The 18,915-nt window shown below is 40.8% G+C and overlaps 1 protein-coding gene across 1 annotated transcript in view; it reads left to right on the forward strand.

The window, feature by feature from the left end:
• Nucleotides 1-8,597, forward strand: part of LOC120880832 (ribosomal biogenesis factor-like) — a 16,430-nt gene extending 7,833 nt beyond the window's left edge. Inside the window, exons 2-3 of the mRNA XM_040264236.1 lie at nucleotides 2,553-2,633; nucleotides 8,236-8,597. Coding sequence (XP_040120170.1) covers nucleotides 2,553-2,633; nucleotides 8,236-8,543 — 389 coding nt within the window. The 3' untranslated portion in view covers nucleotides 8,544-8,597. The remainder of the gene's footprint in view (nucleotides 1-2,552; nucleotides 2,634-8,235) is intronic.
• The last annotated feature ends 10,318 nt before the right edge of the window (nucleotides 8,598-18,915 follow it).

Here is an 18,915-nt window from a genome sequence, read left to right on the forward strand (position 1 = left end):
TGCTGCTGCTGCTGCTGCTGCTGCTGCTGCTGCTGCTGCTGCTGCTGCTGCTGCTGCTGCTGCTGCTGGAAGTCGCTTTAGTCGTGTCTGACTCTGTGCGACCCCATAGACGGCAGCCCACCAGGCTCCTTTGTCCCTGGGATTCTCCAGGCAAGAATACTGGAGTGGGTTGCCATTTCCTTCTCCAATGCATGAAAGTGAAAAGGGAAAATGAAGTCAGTCGTGTCCGACTCTTCGAGACCCCATGGACTGTAGCCTACCAGTCTCCTCCGTCCATGGGATTCTCCAGGCAAGAATACTGGAGTGGGTTGCCATGCGCTCCTCCAGGGGAAATCTTCCGGACCCAGAGATTGAATCCGCATCTCACGTCTCCTGCCTTGGCAGGAGGGCTCTTTACCACTAGCGCCACCTGAGAAGCCCCATTCGCGTTAGTAATAATCTTGAAATCTTACATTAGTGATAATGCCTTACATTTATTTTATTTTTATTTTTTTGCTTTTTCAAAATTTATTTACCCTAACTTAGTGAATCTGATATTGGGGCTGGGATTTTGCTTTCCTTCCTCATCCCCAGGCCTAGGTTACACTAATTTTTTTTTTTTTAATGCCTTCTTGTTGTTCAATTACTAAGTGCAACCCCATGGACTGCAGCACACCAAGCTTCCCTGTCCTTCACCATCTCCTGGAGCTTGCTCAAACTCATGTCTGTTGAGTCAGTGATACCATCCAACCATCTTATCCTCTGTTGTTCCCTTATCCTCCTATCCTCAATCTTTCCCAACATCAGGGTCTTTTCCAATGAATTGGCTCTTTGCATCGGGTGGCCAAAGTATTAGAGCTTCAGCTTCAGCCCTTCTAATGGTGTTCCAAAATTTCTATACCACTTTCCCACAACACAACATTTTTAAAACCTCAGCCATGAGACATCTTTCTCAGCGTGGTGCTGTATTTCTCAAGTCATCATCTGAAAGATGAAAAGCATTTATGTTAAATGAAAAGCTTTTGTGTTAAGTTTTGGAGACTGCTTTTCTACACATCCTCAATAAGATTTGGCCAAATTATTTCTGGCCTTACAAAAATTCTGCAAGGTGAATGCACTGTTTAAAAGTTGGAAGTCTGTTCTTTTTTTTGTTTGTTTCAAAACTTGCCTATCTTCCCAGGAAGATTTTTATTTGTATTCACATGCAAAAGAGGGAAATATATTGGCAACATAGCATATTATGCCAAAGCGCTTCTGCATACAAGCCACATGAAAGCAGTTTAATTTCCTTCTGGGTCTTGTATGGGAAAGCAAGTCAATATAATTTTCTCTTTGAGGCTTTGATTCCATTCCACATGACAGCCTCCTCAACACACTAGAAAGATGATCTGAGCTATGTTATCACCAGGGAGGGGTGGCTCAGGCATTAGTAATCAAAGCATATGAGCTTGTGTTAGAAGGAAAGGAAACATGTTTTTCACAGAGCCTCGAGTATGTAATAAAAGTATTAAGATAACATTAGAGTATATTACCAGGAATCCTATTTTAATTCCTTCAGTTTGAGAATTTATAATTTAGGAGGAATGAAGAGAAACTTAAAAGTATGGAGGAAAAAGTAAAGACTAAAAAAAATATTTAGAAGGAGGCTGAGGGTTGGAATGTTAAGGAAGATCAAAGGGCAACAGAGATGAATTCAAAATAAATGAAGAGTCACTATAATTAGTAGTCATCTCCACGAACAATTGCTAACTTGAGATATTTGGTCTGTGAATTTCATGACAGTAGAAGTGACTGACTACATCACATTAAAACAATATTTAAACAGAATTTTAGAAATCATGATGCTAATACCAGTCACGGATCAAACTTAGGATCTATAATTTAGGGGCCGCTACCAGTGATACGTGGTGGAAGATTGCTTCCGAGACTCACGAGGAACAGTTAATTTACTTACTATGCTTTGACTCATAATGAAGTCCAGCTCAAATTTTATTAGAAGATCTGCTCTTTAAATCTGAGAAAAGGTATATAACTGGAGAAGTTCAAGAATCCTACATTCCAGCCCACTGGACTTAAAATTATTTCTGTCTTTAAATTTCCTTGAGGTTAGCTGCACTCTGTTTGTGATATCACAGCCACCATCAGCTCCTTTCTTTCCTTTCCATCGTCTTTCTTGACTTAGTAGTTGCATTCTCATCTATGTGGGTGGTAATTATGTACAAGGGTCCAACAGAACATTTTGAAACACCAGCATTGCATGAACTACTTAGTTGACAGATGGAAATGAAAAATAGTAAAGGCAATATCCAGTAACTGCATGTGAATCTGTGGCTTGTTCTTTCTTGACACAAGTTACAACCTTATTGGGTTAGGCACTGTTTGAGTTTAGTATAATAGAAATACATTAATAAGCTAGTTTATCTAATTCATAAAGAAAAATTTTATTCTGTAGAGAAATGTAATTTGTAAGGTAAATAGGCTCAAGTTGATCAAAACTCACACATAAAGTAATTTAACAATGGAACATCCTTGCCAACAGACACTAACTCAAAACAATCTGTCTTTGTTTGTAGGATATGATCGAATCCCCAGCAGAAAAAAGAATTTGCTGGCCCATTATACCAACACAAAGGCTGTTAGAATGTGCATGCCTGGTGAGTATTAAGCACAGGCATTCAGGGGTCAGGTGGAACAGTTTTTTCTAAACACAGTCTTTATTACAGAAGCAATAACAAATACTTTCACAGAAATAATCAATGTAGTCATCATATCACAGAGAGTTCATATAATTCTACTATGAATGGCCACATTTGAAAAATAAAATGTATTTTCTATATAAGATAATGAAATGTTCAATTTGAAAGCATAGCAAGTGACAATTGATTCAGGAACACTTATGGGAAATAGTCACATATTCATTTACAGATGAAGAAGGTGGGGCACAGAAATGCTAAGTAACTTTCTCAAGGTCACATCAGTAAAAAGTGGCAAAGTGCAAGCTGGTACCAAAGTGTTTGGCTTTAAATCCAAGCATGTTCGGCTTTAAACCTATTGCACCGTGCTGCCTGTATCTTTTCAAGACATGCATCAGAGATTCAAAGTCATATGAACTGAAGAGATCATAAAGACCTCATATCTGTTGATTTAGAGTCCAGTATTTCAAATCCTAAAAGATGATGCTGTGAAAATGCTGCACTCAGCATGCCAGCACAGTTGGAAAACTCAGCAGTGGCCACAGGACTGGAAAAGGTCCGTTTTCATTCCATACCCAAAGAAAGGCAATACCAAAGAATGCTCAAACTACTGCACAATTGCGTTCATCTCACACGCTAGCAAAGTAATGCTCAAAATTATCCAAGACAGGCTTCAACAGTATGTGAACTGTGAACTTCCAGATGTTCAAGCTGGTTTTAGAAAAGGCAGAGGAACCAGAGATCAAATTGCCAACACCCGCTGGATCATGGAAAAAGCAAGAGAGTTCCAGAAAAACATCTACTTCTGTTTTATTGACTATGCCAAAGCCTTTGACTGTGTCGATCACAACAAACTGTGGAAAATTCTGAAAGAGATGGGAATACCAGACCACCTAACCTGCCTCTTGAGAAATCTGTATGCAGGTCAGGAAGCAACAGTTAGAACTGGACATGGAAAAACAGACTGGTTCCAAATCGGGAAAGGAGTATGTCAATGCTGTATACTGTCACCCTGCTTATTTAATTTATATTCAGAGTACATCATGCAAAATGCTGGACTGGATGAGGCACAAGCTGGAATCAAGATTGCCAGGAGAAATATCAATAACTTCAGATATGCAGATGACACCACACTTATAGCAGAAAGTGAAGAAGAACTAAAGAGCCTCTTGATGAAAGTGAAAGAGGAGAGTGAAAAAGTTGGCTTAAAACTCAACATTCAGAAAATGAAGATCATGGCGTCTCGTATCATCTCATTGCAAATAGATGGGGAAACAATGGAAACAGTGACAGACTTTATTTTGGGGGGCTCCAAAATCACTGCAGATGGTGACTGTAGCCATGAAATTAAGAGATGCTTGCTCCTTGGAAGAAAAATTATGACCAACCTAGATAGCATATTAAAAAAGCAGAGATATTACTTTGCCAAAAAAGGTCCGTCTAGTCAAGGCTATGATTTTTCCAGTAGTCATGTGTGGATGTGAGATTTGGACTATAAAGAAAGCTGAGGGCCGAAGAATTGATGCTTTTGAACTCTGGTGTTGGAGAAGACTCTTGAGAGTCCCTGAGACAGCAAGGAGATCCAACCAGTCCATCCTAAAGGAAATCAGCCCTGAATATTCATTGGAAGGACTGATGCTGAAGCTGAAGTTCCAATTTTTTGGCCACCTGATGCAAAGAACTGACTCATTTGAAAAGACCCTGATGCTGGGAAAGATTGAAGGTGAGAGGAGAAGGGGGTGACAGAAGATGAGATGATTGGATAGCATCACCGACTCAGTGGACATGAGTTTGAATAAACCCCGGGAGTTGGTGATGGACAGGGAGGCCTGGCGTGCTGTAGTCCATGGGGTCACAAAGAGTCGGACATGACTGAGCGACTAAACTAAACTGAACTGATCATCTAACTTAATGATGTGAGGTGCCAGAGTAAAGAAGTCCACATTTGGGTTTCACAGACATGTATTCCTGACCTCATGGACTGAGTCAGGCATTTTCTCCTCCTTGGTTGGTAGTGATACTGCTCCCAGGCACTCAGAAGTGAGCAATAGATGCTTAAAGGGACTGGTTTAGTCTTGGAGAAAGTTATTCCTCCTGGCCTTTTAGGCTGGCTACAATCATACCAGCTTTCATAGCACATGTGCTAATTTACTGAGTATTTTGTGGCCAGTCAATGTACCAAATATTTTTATACATTTTATCTCATTTTATCCTCACAATGTGTGCTTAGTTGGTCAGACATGTTCAAGTCTTTGCGACCCCATGGACTGTAGCCCTCTAGGCTCCTCTGTCCATGGGGATTCTCCAGGCAAGAATAGTGGAGTGGGTTGCCATGCCCTCCTCCAGAGGATCTCCCCAACCCAGGGATCAAACCCAGGTCTCCCACACTGCAGGTGGATTCTTTACCATCTGAGTAGGTGGCCAATAATTCAGGGAAACATGTGCCATTCTTATCATCTGATTTTACAGATGAGGAAACTATAACTTAAGGGATGTTAAGCAGTTTGCTCCAGATCAAGAGGAAGCAAAAGTTGGATGCAGAACTCCAGAGAGTAAAGCTCCAAAGTCCAGGCTGTTTACTCTCTTGCCTTTGAACGTGGGCATTGTTGAGTTTGTTCCGTGGCGAGCTCCCACCTCCATGGCTTCAATCACTGGGCCGAGCAGTTATGACCTCTGAAAGGTTTTGTACAGGACTGATAGCTTACAAAACAAATAGCAAAAGTAAAATATACATTTTGGACCTCAAAAAAGTCTCTAAGATTTAACATGATAATAGACTATCACTCAGCAATATAGATAAAGAACAGATGTGAATTCTGTGTGTAAAAAGCATTATACTAAGTGAAAGAAACTAGATTCAGAAGATCCCATATTGTATAATTCTATTTATATGATTTTCTGAAAAAGATAAAACAATAAACCCCCCAAAAAAGAAGAACCCACGAAAACCCATCAGTGGTTAATAGGGATTAGGGATGGAGGGATGAGTTAACTGCAAAAGAGAGCAGGGAACTTTGAGGGGAGATGCAAATATTCTGTAAATATTTGTCAAAAATTCTTATTTTATGCACCTAAAAAGGTGAATTTACTGTGCACAAGTTATAATTCAGTAAACCCACCTTTAAACAATAAATGAATAAATACAGTCTCAAATGCAACTTTCAAATCTCCTCTGGTGAGATGTAACCCATCAGTGAATTGTGGACTCAGTTTTGAGGCTGTGGCTGGCATTTTATAAAAATGAGATAGAATAGGAAATATCAGAACGAATGCACAAGGTGTCAAAAAAGGAAAACTGTTAACAAAACATTTGCTTCAGGAAATTAATGTATCAGAAAAACAGAAACGATTGTCAGGGGCTTCCCTGAGGAGGAATTGCCTGCCCATGCAGGAGATCCAGGTTCAATCCCTGGTCTGGGAAGATCCCACATGCCTCAGAGCAACTAAGCCCAAGCGCCACAAGTATTGAGCCTGTGCTCTAGAGTCTGGGAGCCATAGCTACGGAAGCCCACATGCTCCAGGGTCCATGCTCTGCAGTAAGAGAAGCCCCTGGAATGAGAAGCCCTCGCACCACAAAATTATATATATATATATATATATATATATATATATATATATATATATATAAACCATTGTCAAAATAGAGGGAATTTAATACAAGAAACAGGTTACACAAGTGATGAAAAAAATGAGAAGTGAAACAGAAGAAGGTGAGGCAACTCAGAGATCAGCAGTGGCAGAAACCATAATACTCAGGGATCCAGGGAGGGGGCAGTGTTGATAGACCCTGGAGCTGGGATTATGCAGAAGAAGCTGAAGTCACAGGAGGCTGATTTGGCCAGAACTGGAACATCTGTCAAAGATGCACTCCAGGCAGGGGAAGATGGGGAGAATCTTCTTTGCTTTTTCATTCCTCCCACCCTCCAGTGTCATAGCAGGGCTGACCATGGATCGGACCCAGCCAGAAGTACATACATAAGCTGGGAGCCTCAGAAACATAGCCTGTTGGGATTAGCAACCCTGAGACACAGAAGAGGAAGAATAGGAAACGGATTTGAGAGGGAAAAGGCCAGGGATTGGCACAGCTGTGTAATAAAATGTATTTCTGATTGAAGGTCAGTTTTTAGAAAGTTTAAAGCCCATTGTTTTAGAAGGCAAAAGTGAAAGTGAAGTCGCTCAGTTGTGTCCGACTCTTTGCGACCCATGGACTGTAGCCTACCATGCTCCTCCGTCCATGGGATTTTCCAGGCAAGAGTACTGGAGTGCACTGCCATTTCCTTCTCCAGAGGATCTTCCTGACCCAGGGATCGAACCCGGGTCTCCCGCATTGTAGGCAGACGCGTTACCGTCTCAGCCACCAGGCAAAGCTATTCTCTAATTTATGCTATTCTCTCTATATCAAAGAACAAAATAAATACAAAATAAAATCACAATTTGGACCACTAGAAGACACCAAATGCTTCCCTTTTTGGTGTGTTTGAAAAAGGCAGTTTGAACTATGGAAGTTGAATTGGAAGACACACTTCTCACGTTAGTTTTGGAGTAGTTACACAAAGTAAGACTTAGTAGAGAAGAGAAATCTCCTGCCAGATGTAGGTGAGGTTTAAGCTAGTAAAAATAGGACTGGAATGAAGTATATAAGTGGCAAATATGTAAGCAAATCCCTTTGATAGTGTGAAAGAAAAATATGTGTGTGTTCAGTTGCTCAGTCATGTCCTTTTTGCGATCACAAGGACTATAGCCCACAAGGCTCCTCTGTTCATGGAATTTTCCTGGCAGGAACACTGGAGTGGGTTACCATTTCCTTCTCCAGGGGATCTTCCCAATCCAAAGACTGAACCTGTGCCTCCTGCATTGCAGGTAGATTCTTTACCTCTGAAACACAGGGGAAGCCTGTGCAAGAAAAATAGTAACAGTTAAAAATTGGTAAACTTGGTACCAAACTGCCTCTGTCAGCAATTAACAGGGTGACACCTTTATAAAATTGCCTGAGTTCACAAATAAAAGTGGCCAAATCTCATCAACACCAGCTTATCCTGACTCTGATCATGATTCACTTCCTCTGGTTCCAAAGTTTTGACCTTGAATTATTTGGGGTTTCTGAGTGCAAGAAATGGCTCTCAAGGCTCCCTCCTTGAGTCAAATCTAATGCTTGACCCCTTGTGCTTTATAACATCCAGTGCTTACATTTTGATTTGTTCCTCTGTACCAATTGTGCAGTAACTGTACTTCAATCTGTTCCTTTTCTAATGGGCTCCTTCAATCTGTCAATCAATCAATTAATCAACCAGTTATTCAGTTATTTTAAAACATGGTTCTAGTAATATTGTTTTAAACGTAACTGTGTCTATATTAAGAGATTTATATATTTTTGGCCGTGGCTTGTGGGATCTTAGTTCCTGGACCAGGGGTGAACCCATACTCCCTGAAGTTGAGGCACAGAGTCTTAACCACTGGACTGCCAGGGAAGTTCCATCAAGAGTTCTTTTTAAAGGCAGTGAATAGGCAGATGGCATCACCTGGAACCTGAGAGGCTACACCAGGGTGTCGGAGGCCTGGTGAGAGACAGTGGCCAAGAACAAACTAAGAGGGCAGAAGTCCAGGAATGTATTCCACATAGCCAGTCAAAAGAGCTTTAAGATTAAAAATAAAGCAAAACCAGTTACCAATAATCTTAAGAAGATAAACATTATGAATGATGAAAAAGTTAACAGAGTGAATACAGCTTTTATAGATAGACAGAAGGAACTGGCAAACTTCTCAAAAGGCCTTTCCCTTGAACCTCTGCAGAAACAACTGATATCTCAGCAGTGTCATGAAAATGTACCAGTTAATGTTGATGAAGCCACAAGATTAATGGCTCAGTTGTAATATACCAATGATGCATCAAATTCCCCAAAAAAGACCAATAAATCTAATCTTTTATACAAAATAAATAAATAAAGGCAGTGAATATTTGTAGGATGAATGGATGGTTGGATAGATGGACGGATGGGTGGGTGAATAAAGCCAACGTGAGTCTCAGTTCTAAGCTTCAGCCAGGCTGAGGGGAGTCTTCAAACCCATTTCCTGGTTGTGATAGACATGCAGTTTAAAGACCATCAAAACGCCACTGCACTGCCATCTAGTGGTAATGCAACCCACTTGTAAGAAAAGTACTTGCAGAAAAACAAGCTTGAATGCAAAATGATGGTGAATATCACTTTTCTTTTTTTTCTGGTTCCAGCTGCTTATAATTGCCTCTTTTCATTCGGCTATCTTTGATACTAGCAGAATTTTCACCTTGATTGTTTAACACGTGTACAAAGAACATGAGCAGAATTATATCAATGTGTCACCAGCTTAGGCCACATGTGATAGGGTAGGTCTTCCTTGGTGTAATAAATACCAAAGGTCTATGTGTATTTTGAAACAGTCAAAATGGGTCCATTTAAAAAAAAAATTATAATAATTTTTTTCACAGAAAATCATGATAGTTTTAATCCTTTTGGACTTCAGTTTCATTTTGATGATTCTCTTTAAAGAACATACCTTTTTTTTTTTTCCTTTTGGTACAGCACTAGCATCTTAATTGGTAAAAAACCACTAATCTTAGATTATAATTATATAAAAATAAAATGGTTTCAAAGTTTAGGATACCAGGAGTATAAAATGCCATGTAATAATTGTATTTTATAATAAGTTATCTTGGCTGAAGGGAGTTGGAATTGAGAAAGGCTAGCCTGAGATGTTAGGAAACACCTTCCTCAAGGATCTTATGTTTGCCCTCTTTTTTTTTTTTTTTTTTTTTGGCTGCTCTGCTTGCAGGATCTTAGTTCCCAGACCAGGGATTAAGTCCAGGCCCAAGGCAGTGAACTTGCCAAGTCCCAGCCACTGGACGGCCAGGGAACTCCCTTATGCTTGCCCTCAGTGGGATGTTTGAGGACTCTCACACATGTACCCAGAGATATTTCAACATTTGAACGGGTCTGAAGAGTCCTGAGGGAAGGGAGTTGAACTCTCTTCACAATTGAATGGACTCATTCAAGTTTGATGGACTCAAGGGTGGAGCAAAAAAATATCCCAGGAGCCAGACCATGGAGAAGACTCTTGAGGGTCTTGGACAGCAAGGAGATCAAACCAGTCAATCGTAAAGGAAATCAGTCCTGAATCTTCATTGGAAGAACTGATGCTGAAGCTGAAGCTCCAATACTTTGGCCACCTGATGGAAACAGCCGACTCACTGGAAAAGACCCCGATGCTGGGAAAGACTGAGGGCAGGAGGAGAAGGGGATGACAGAGGATGAGATGGTTGCATGGCATCACCGACTCGATAGACATGAATTTGAGCAAGCTATGGGAGTTGGTGAAGGACAGGGAAGCCTGGCGTGCTGCGTGCTGCAGTCCATGGGGTTGCAAAGAGTTGGACACAACTGAGCAACTGAACTGAAATGAGACTATGAAGAAAGTAAAAGCCCAAGGGGAATCCTCATGAGTGTTGAAGAAGTCTGCTGGGTGGGCCAGGCAGTGCCTCAATTTACTAAGGCCTTCAGCTGGATGAGGCCCACCCCAATTATGGAAGGCAATCTGGTTTACTTCAAATCTACTGCTTTAAATGTTAATCTCATCCAAAATACCCTCACAGAAACTCCCAGAATAATGTTTTACAGAATATCCTGTTTGGGTATCTGACCCATCCAAGTTGACACAACAAAATGACTCATCACATGAACCTTGGAGCAGGCCTATTTTTGTCCATTGCGCTGTGCTCTCAAATGGGCTCTTTTAACCTGCAGCTTCGCATGATTGAGTTCTGAGAAATCATATTGAATCTTTTCTCTGAATACTTTATTATATATTTCCTTTGTTCTATATTTATGGAACTCCTATTATTAGGGTTCTGGAACTTCTCGTTGGGCCTCTAATATTTCTATTTGCTTTTCCTATTTTTCATCTGTTTGTCTTTTACCTTGTTTTCTGGAAGATTTCCTTAATTTTCTTCTTTCCAAATTTTTATCGTGTTAATTTTTTCTATAAAATTTTAGTTTCAAGAATTTTTCCTTTGAGAGACCTGTCCCTTGTTTTAAAATAGTATCCTGTTCTACTTTTATGCAGCGATACCTTTTCTTATCTCTCTCAGGATATTAATGGGATCATTTCTTTAAAAAGGTGGTTATTTCTCTTGCAAGTTTTGTATCCTCCAAGTTGCTTTTTTTCTGTTTATTTCTTTGGCTTCTATCTTTCATATTGGGAACTTCCCTCAGATGTCTGGTAATTCTTGGCTCTTTTCATATCTTCAGGAGTAGGGAATTAAAAAGCTGCTTGCAGGCTCTGACAGGGGAAGGGAAAGGGAGTATGTGTTGAATGTGACCTCCACAACAGGGCGATCTGGCCTGATCACAGAGTTAGGAACCTTCACTGTCAATCTGTTTAGATCTGTTTGATTGAGTACCCGGTGCTCTGTCGTGTCTGACTCTTTACAACCCGTGGACTATAGTCCACCAGGCACCTCTGTCTGTGCAATTTTTCCAGGTAAGAATACTGAAGTGGGTTGCCATGCCCTCCTCCAGGGGGTCTTCCTAATCCAGGGATTGAAACCCGCCCCCACCCCACCCCTGTCTCTTAAATCTCCTGCATTGGAAGGTGGGTTCTTTACCACTAGCACCACCTGGGAAGGTGAGTACACTTTGTTTTATTAGACTGGTCAAACTCCTCAGAGGGAACTTCTGATCCGCTTTCTTCAGGATGGGACTCTGGTTTGCTGACTGGGAGACGAGGCCAACGAGTCTGAGGATGCAGATATAGTTCAGTTCAGTTCAGCTCAGTCGCTCAGTCATGTCCGACTCTTTGCGACCCCATAAATCGCAGCACGCCAGGCCTCCCTGTCCATTACCATCTCCCGGAGTTCATTCAGACTCATGTCCATTGAGTCAGTGATGCCATCCAGCCATCTCATCCTCGGTCGTCCCTTTCTCCTCCTGCCCTCAATCCCCCCCAGCATCAGAGTCTTTTCCAATGAGTCAACTCTTCGCACGTGGTGGCCAAAGTACTGGAGTTTCAGCTTTAGCATCAGTCCTTCCAAAGAAATCCCAGGGTTGATCTCCTTCAGAATGGACTGGTTGGGTCTCCTTGCAGTCCAAGGGACTCTCAAGAGTCTTCTCCAACACCACAGTTCAAAACCATTAATTCTTTGGCGTTCACCCTTCTTTACAGTCCAACTCTCACATCCATGCATGACCACAGGAAAAACCATAGCCTTGACTAGACGGACCTTTATTGGCAAAGTAATGTCTCTGCTTTTGAATATGCTATCTAGGTTGGTCATAACTTTTCTTCCAAGGAGTAAGCGTCTTTTAATTTCATGGCTGCAGTCACCATCTGCAGTGATTTTGGAGCCCCCAAAATAAAGTCTGACACTGTTTCCACTGTTTCTCCGTCTATTTCCATGAAGTGATGGGACCAGATGCCATGATCTTTGTTTTCTGAATGTTGAGCTTTAAGCCAAATTTTTCGCTCTCCTCTTTCACTTTCATCAAGAGACTTTTTAGCTCCTCTTCACTTTCTGCCATAAGGGTGGTGTCATCTGCATATCTGAGGTTATTGATATTTCTCCCGGAAATCTTGATTCCAGCTTGTGTTTCTTCCATTCCAGTGTTTCTCATGATGTACTCTGCATATAAGTTAAATAAGCAGGGTGACAATATACAGCCTTGACGTACTCCTTTTCCTATTTGGAACCAGTCTGTTGTTCCATGTGCAGTTCTAACTGTTGCTTCCTGACCTGCATATAGGTTTCTCAAGAGGCAGGTTAGGTGGTCTGGTATTCCCATCTCTTTCAGAATTTTCCACAGTTTATTGTGATCTACACAGTCAAAGGCTTTGGCATAGTCAATAAAGCAGAAATAGATGTTTTTCTGGAACTCTCTTGCTTTTTCCATGATTCAGTGGATGTTGGCAATTAGATCTCTGGTTCCTCTGCCTTTTCTAAAACCAGCTTGAACATCAGGGAGTTCACGGTTCACGTATTGCTGAAGCCTGGCTTGGAGAATTTTGAACATTACTTTACTAGCGTGTGAGATGAGTGCAATTGTGCGGTATTTTGAGCATTCTTTGGCATTGCCTTTCTTTGGGATTGGAATGAAAACTGACCCTTTCCAGTCCTGTGGCCACTGCTGAGTTTTCCAAATTTGCTGGCATATTGAGTGTAGCACTTTCACAGCATCATCCCTCAGGACTTGAAACAGCTCAACTGGAATTCCATCACCTCCACTAGCTTTGTTCGTAGTGATGCTTTCTAAGGCCCACTTGACTTCACATTCCAAGATGTCTGGCTCGAGATTAGTGATCACATCATCATGATTATCTGGGTCGTGAAGATCTTTTTTGTATAGTTCTTCTGTATATTATTGCCACCTCTTCTTAATATCTTCTGCTTCTGTTAGGACCATACCATTTCTGTCCTTTATCGAGGCCATCTTTGCATGAAATGTTCCCTTTGTATCTCTAATTTTCTTGAAGAGATCTCTAGTCTTTCCCATTCTGTTGTTTTCCTCAATTTCTTTGCATTGATTGCTGAAGAAGGCTTTCTTATCTCTTCTTGCTATTCTTTGGAACTCTGCATTCAGATGCTTATATCTTTCCTTTTCTCCTTTGCTTTTTGCCTCTCTCCTTTTCATGGTTAACAAAAGAGTCCGAAATGCAGTACTTGGATGCAATCTCAAAAACGACAGAATGATCTCTGTTCGTCTCCAAGGCAAACCATTCACTATCACAGTAATCCAAGTCTATGCCCCAACCAGTAATGCTGAAGAAGCTGAAGTTGAACGGTTTTATGAAGACCTACAAGACCTTTTAGAACTAACACCCCAAAAAGATGTCCTTTTCATTATAGGGGACTGGAATGCAAAAGTAGGAAGTCAAGAAACATCTGGAGTAACAGGCAAATTTGGCCTTGGAATGAGGAATGAAGCAGGGCAAAGACTAAGAGAGTTTTGCCAAGATGGAGAAGCTGTATACAATCAACAAAAACAAGACCAGGAGCTGACTGTGGCTCAGATCATGAACTCCTTATTACCAAATTCAGACTCAAATTGAAGAAAGTAGGGAAAATCACTAGACCATTCAGGTATGACCTAAATCAAATCCCTTATGATTATACAGTGGAAGTGAGAAATAGATTTAAGGGCCTAGATCTGATAGATAGAGTGCCTGATGAACTATGGAATGAGGTTCGTGACATTGTACAGGAGACAGGGATCAAGACCATCCCCATGGAAAAGAAATGCAAAAAAGCAAAATGGCTGTCTGGGGAGGCCTTACAAATAGCAGATATAGAGGTTTCCTTAATCTCTGTTCACTGCTATATGCCCTGCTTTCAGCCATGCCTGATGTCCTCTGTTTTAACCTCCCTGGTTTCACTGGGTCTCATCAGTGGCCCAGCTGCAGAGTGGAGAGGAGACCTGGGGCCAGTTACTTAACGGACTCTCAAAGCAATGGTCCTGTCTTCAGTCTCTCCCACTCCCCTTCCTGCTTCCCCACGCTGCCCCTGCCCAAGCCGCTTGGCCACTCTGTAGTGTAAACTGGGACGGGCTTCAGCTTTCCCACTGCTGCCTTCAGATCCTGTTTTCTGGTGGTTTTCTAAGTTATTTACTACCCCATCTGTTTCTTCCCTTTAAGATCTTACTTCTGTCGCCTCCTTTCCCTTTTCTCTCCATCCTTGTGGGTTTATGCCTTTGTGACAATCACCTTGCTGTCATTTTAGTGGGTTGTGAGGAGGAGCAAAAGCAGGTGCCTGTGTATAATCCACTAACTTTACCTGGAAGACCTTCTATGGGATCATATCTTCTGTTTATGAAGTTCCCTTTCATCCTAAAATTCTTTAAATATTTTTAAAGTACAGAAGTTGAGGGGTTTTTTTTCTAAAGGCAAACATAGTTAACCTGTGTGTTTGATTTCTTTCATTGTTTCCAAAATTAGTCTTTTTCCCATAGTAAGATTGGGTAAATATTTGCTTAGATTTGTCTGAATTAAGGTGGCCAAGGAGTCATGTGGCTTTCTTGGCACCAGCTCCCAGCCTTCTATTGGTGATAAGTCCTAGCTCTCCTTCCAGCGGGTCCCCAGTGCCTTTCAGAATCCCTACGATGGTATCTATTCACTAACATTCTCAGCCAAGGCCTTTTCTTTCTTTCAATGGTATCTCTGTACGCCTTCGACTTTTTCTTTTTTTGGCCATACCAGGTAGCATATGGGATCTTAGTTCCCCATCCAGGGATCAAACCTGTGCCCTCTGCAGTGAAAGTGTGGAGTCCCAACCGCTGGACTGCCAGGAAAGTCCCACTTTACATCTTTTCTGACCTCATATGTCACATCAAAACTTACCTCTCCAGGGTCTTATTTCATTATTCTTTGTTCTTTCTTAGCTAATAAAAGGTACCACAAACTATTTCAGAGGAACTTTACATTTATTGTTAATCTTTACAAGAACCTGGTGTGAGGGATACTATTAGTCCCCTTTCATAGATGAGTAAATTGAGACTGAGAGGTTAAGTCGCCCTTGCTCAAAATCACAAGGCTGCTAAGTCAAAGAGGGTCTCTAGTGTAACAGCTTTTAACTGCTACATAGAAAATCCCATGGGCGGAGGAGCCTAGTAGGCTGCAGTCCATAGGGTCGCTAAGAGTCGGACACGACTCAGCGACTTCACTTTCACTTTTCACTTTCATGCATTGGAGAAGGAAATGGCAACCCACTCCAGTGTTCTTGCCTGGAGAATCCCAGGGATGAGGGAGCCTGGTGGGCTTCCGTTTATGGGGTCGCACAGAGTTGGACATGACTGAAGCGAATTAGCAGCAGCAGCATCAGCAGCAGACTCTCCCTATATGAAAAAGTATTTACTATGCAAACTAACACTGCAAGGAATTAAAAACTTTTAGTGGCTATTTTTCAAGACAATATTTTAACCTGAATAGTGAAAATTTCAAAAACGTCTTTCACTACCATTTAGGGTTAACTTCTTCCATCCATGCCCACAGAATGCAGCATAGATTCGGGATTTTTAACACTGAGGTTAAAGATTATAAAAATAAAACCATCTATGACCGTGAATAGTTCTGTGGAGGTTATGTTATAAACTGTAACTGAGAAAGACTAGGTTTTAAGCAGTGTACTTAGATATGTTGGCGTGTTATTAGACACATACTTGAGCCTATTCCCCATTTCGCCCTTGTGTTTTTCAATTCAAAGAAGGATTTTTATTCTTCATGGAGACAAACGATATCAAAATCACAAGGCATCTTCTCTAGATTATCTCCATCTAAGGTTATGTAAATCATATGCAGTACTTATGATTTAAGACACATTCTTTATCCTTACTTGGCTCAGTTGGTTTCCAAAAAAGAAGAGCAGAAGATTTCAGATCTTCTGCAGAGACGTGGGATGCTCTCTCCTCCAACCCAAGGACATCAAGCTCCTCATCTCTGACACCAAGCTGATCGGATCCCCTACTTTATCTGTCTCTCTCTCTAACACATTTATTAGACCACTCTGAGCCTCATATGTGATAGCAGAATGAATACTACAGTCACGCTCTCTTTGAAGAGTTCACGGCCTAGAGAAGAGACTTAAAACTATAATATACAAGAAAAATCTAAGAAAAACACATTAGAAGATTCAGTCTTATAGGGAGAATATAAACTTTCTCTTTTATGCTTCTAGCCAAAGAATGGAGGTTTCAGAGTCCTTCCTTGGTCACCGTCCCATCTTCATTCCTCCAAACAAACCTGAATCTCCTCATATTCTGCTTTTTCTTCTCAGTAAATGGCATGCAGGTCGTTTTTCAGGCCCCAGATGTCTGCTATTAGCGTCAACATCTGTCTGTTCCTTTCTGCCTCAAATCCAATCCATCGGTAGTTACTTCCAGTTCTAACTCCAAAGCACCTTCAGCAGCCAACCAGTCCCTGCCTCTGCTGCGCCAGGGACAGAGCACCATCGCCTCTCACTTGCACACCCGCAGTACTTCCTGAATAGACTCTTTGCTTCCACTTCTTCCATTTTTGCTCCATGACAACACATTCTTCACAGAGCAGGCAGAGAGCTCTTTTAAAAGTGCACACTGGCTCTGTCTCAGCCATGATGGTGTAACAAGGTCCAGACTTACCTTCCCCCATGACTAGAAAACTGGAAAAATTTTTCAGTTTTCAATTTCAGAAAAACTGAAAACTAGAAATTTGACTGGACAACATCAGACAACTGAAAGCCTAGGACCGTTATCCCTGAGACAAAGGAAACAATAATGTGAGTCATATGGTTGTCCTGGTTACCTGAGGCAGTTTGCAGGCAGCAGAAATCCAAGCATATTGTGGCGGTTTTACTGATTTGAAGAGACAGAGATCAGAGTTTGGCAAGGCTAAGGCAGCACCATTTTAAAAAAGACTTCACTTTTCACATCAAATTACCTTGGTTTCTAGGTCACAAATCAACTGACTGTGGGCAAACTTTCAATTTCAGTTCCCTTTACATATTTATCAGTCATCACATCCTTAAATGTCATCCTAATTTCTATCTCTCTACACAAAGTCTTAAGGTAAGAGTGTTTGTCTCCCAGCCTTGTTCTATTCTGTGTCTTTTGCCTTTCCATACAAGTTTTAGCGTCAGTTTGTCAATTTCTAGAAAAAATCTGTTAGGATTCTGTTTAGAATTATGTAGCATTTACAGATCACTTTTGTAAGGTTGTTTATCTTAATATTCTGTCTTAGAATCCATGATCATGATACAATTCTCTATTTACTTAGTTTTTCTTTAATATCTCTTATTAGTGTTTTGTATTTTTCAGTGTAGAAGTCTTACAGAATTTTTGTAAGTCTATTCTTAAATAGTTTATATTTTTGATGCTACTATATTTATACTTAAACATTAATTTTTGAATTATTTGACAGTAAACAAATATAATTGATTTTTGTATATTGACCTTACATACTATGACCTTAACTTAAGGTTTTAGACCTACTAGCTTTTTTGTACATTTATTTTGTTATTTCTTATAAAGAATCATATCATCTGTGAACAAAGATGATTTTAGTTCTTCTCTTCTATTTGTTAATTCCACTGTGATCAGGGAAATTACTCTGTAAAATTCCAATATTTCTGAGATTTCATGAGACTTGCTTTGTGGCTTGGCTTGTCACCATATTGGTGGGTGTGCTGGAAACACTCTAAAGATAACATGTCCATTGTCTCTGTCTACTATTTCTCATGAAATATTATTTCCCATGAAATATTATTTCCCTTGATGGAATGCTATCATATACCATAACAAATGTGTAATATTTTCCTTTTACTGCTTTTAATGTAATTTCTTTATTTTTATTTTTGGTAGTTGAACTATGAAGTGCCTCGTTGTGATTTCCTTGTATTTATCTCTTTTGGAAATTATTGACCCTCTTCTCAGAGGGTAAATAATCTGCCTGCAATGTAGGAGACCGAGGTTAGAGCCCTGGATCAGGAAGATCTCCTGGAGAAAGGAATGGCAACCCACTCCCGTATTCTTGCCTAGAGAATTCCATGGACAGAGCAGAATTCCATGGACAAGAATTGGACATGACTCACAATAAATTGTGGAAAATTCTGAAATAGATGGGAATACCAGACCACCTAACTTGCCTCTTGAGAAATCTATATGCAGGTCAGGAAGCAACAGTTAGAACTGGACATGGAACAACAGACTGGTTTCAAATAGGAAAAGGAGTATGTCAAGGCTGTATATTGTCACCCTGCTTATTTAACTTATATGCAGAGTACATCATGAGAAACACTGGACTGGAAGAAACACAAGCTGGAATCAAGATTGCCGGGAGAAATATCAATAACCTCAGATATGCAGATGACACCACCATTATGGCAGAAAGTGAAGAGGAGCTAAAAAGCCTCTTGATGAAAGTGAAAGAGGAGAGTGAAAAAGTTGGCCTAAAGATCAACATTCAGAAAACCAAAATCATGGCATCTGGTCCCATCACTTCATGGGAAATAGATGGGGAAACAGTGGAAACAGTGTCAGACTTTATTTTGGGGGGCTCCAAAATCACTGCAGATGGTGACTGCAGCCATGAAATTAAAAGACACCTACTCCTTGGAAGAAAAGTTATGACCAACCTAGATAGCATATTGAAAAGCAGAGACATTACTTTGCCGACTAAGGTCCGTCTAGTCAAGGCTATGGTTTTTCCTGTGGTCATGTATGGATGTGAGAGTTGAACTGTGAAGAAGGCTGAG

The sequence above is a fragment of the Oryx dammah genome, unplaced genomic scaffold, assembly GCF_014754425.2.
Source record: "Oryx dammah isolate SB20612 unplaced genomic scaffold, SCBI_Odam_1.1 HiC_scaffold_22, whole genome shotgun sequence".
NCBI classification, from domain to species: Eukaryota; Metazoa; Chordata; class Mammalia; order Artiodactyla; family Bovidae; genus Oryx; species Oryx dammah.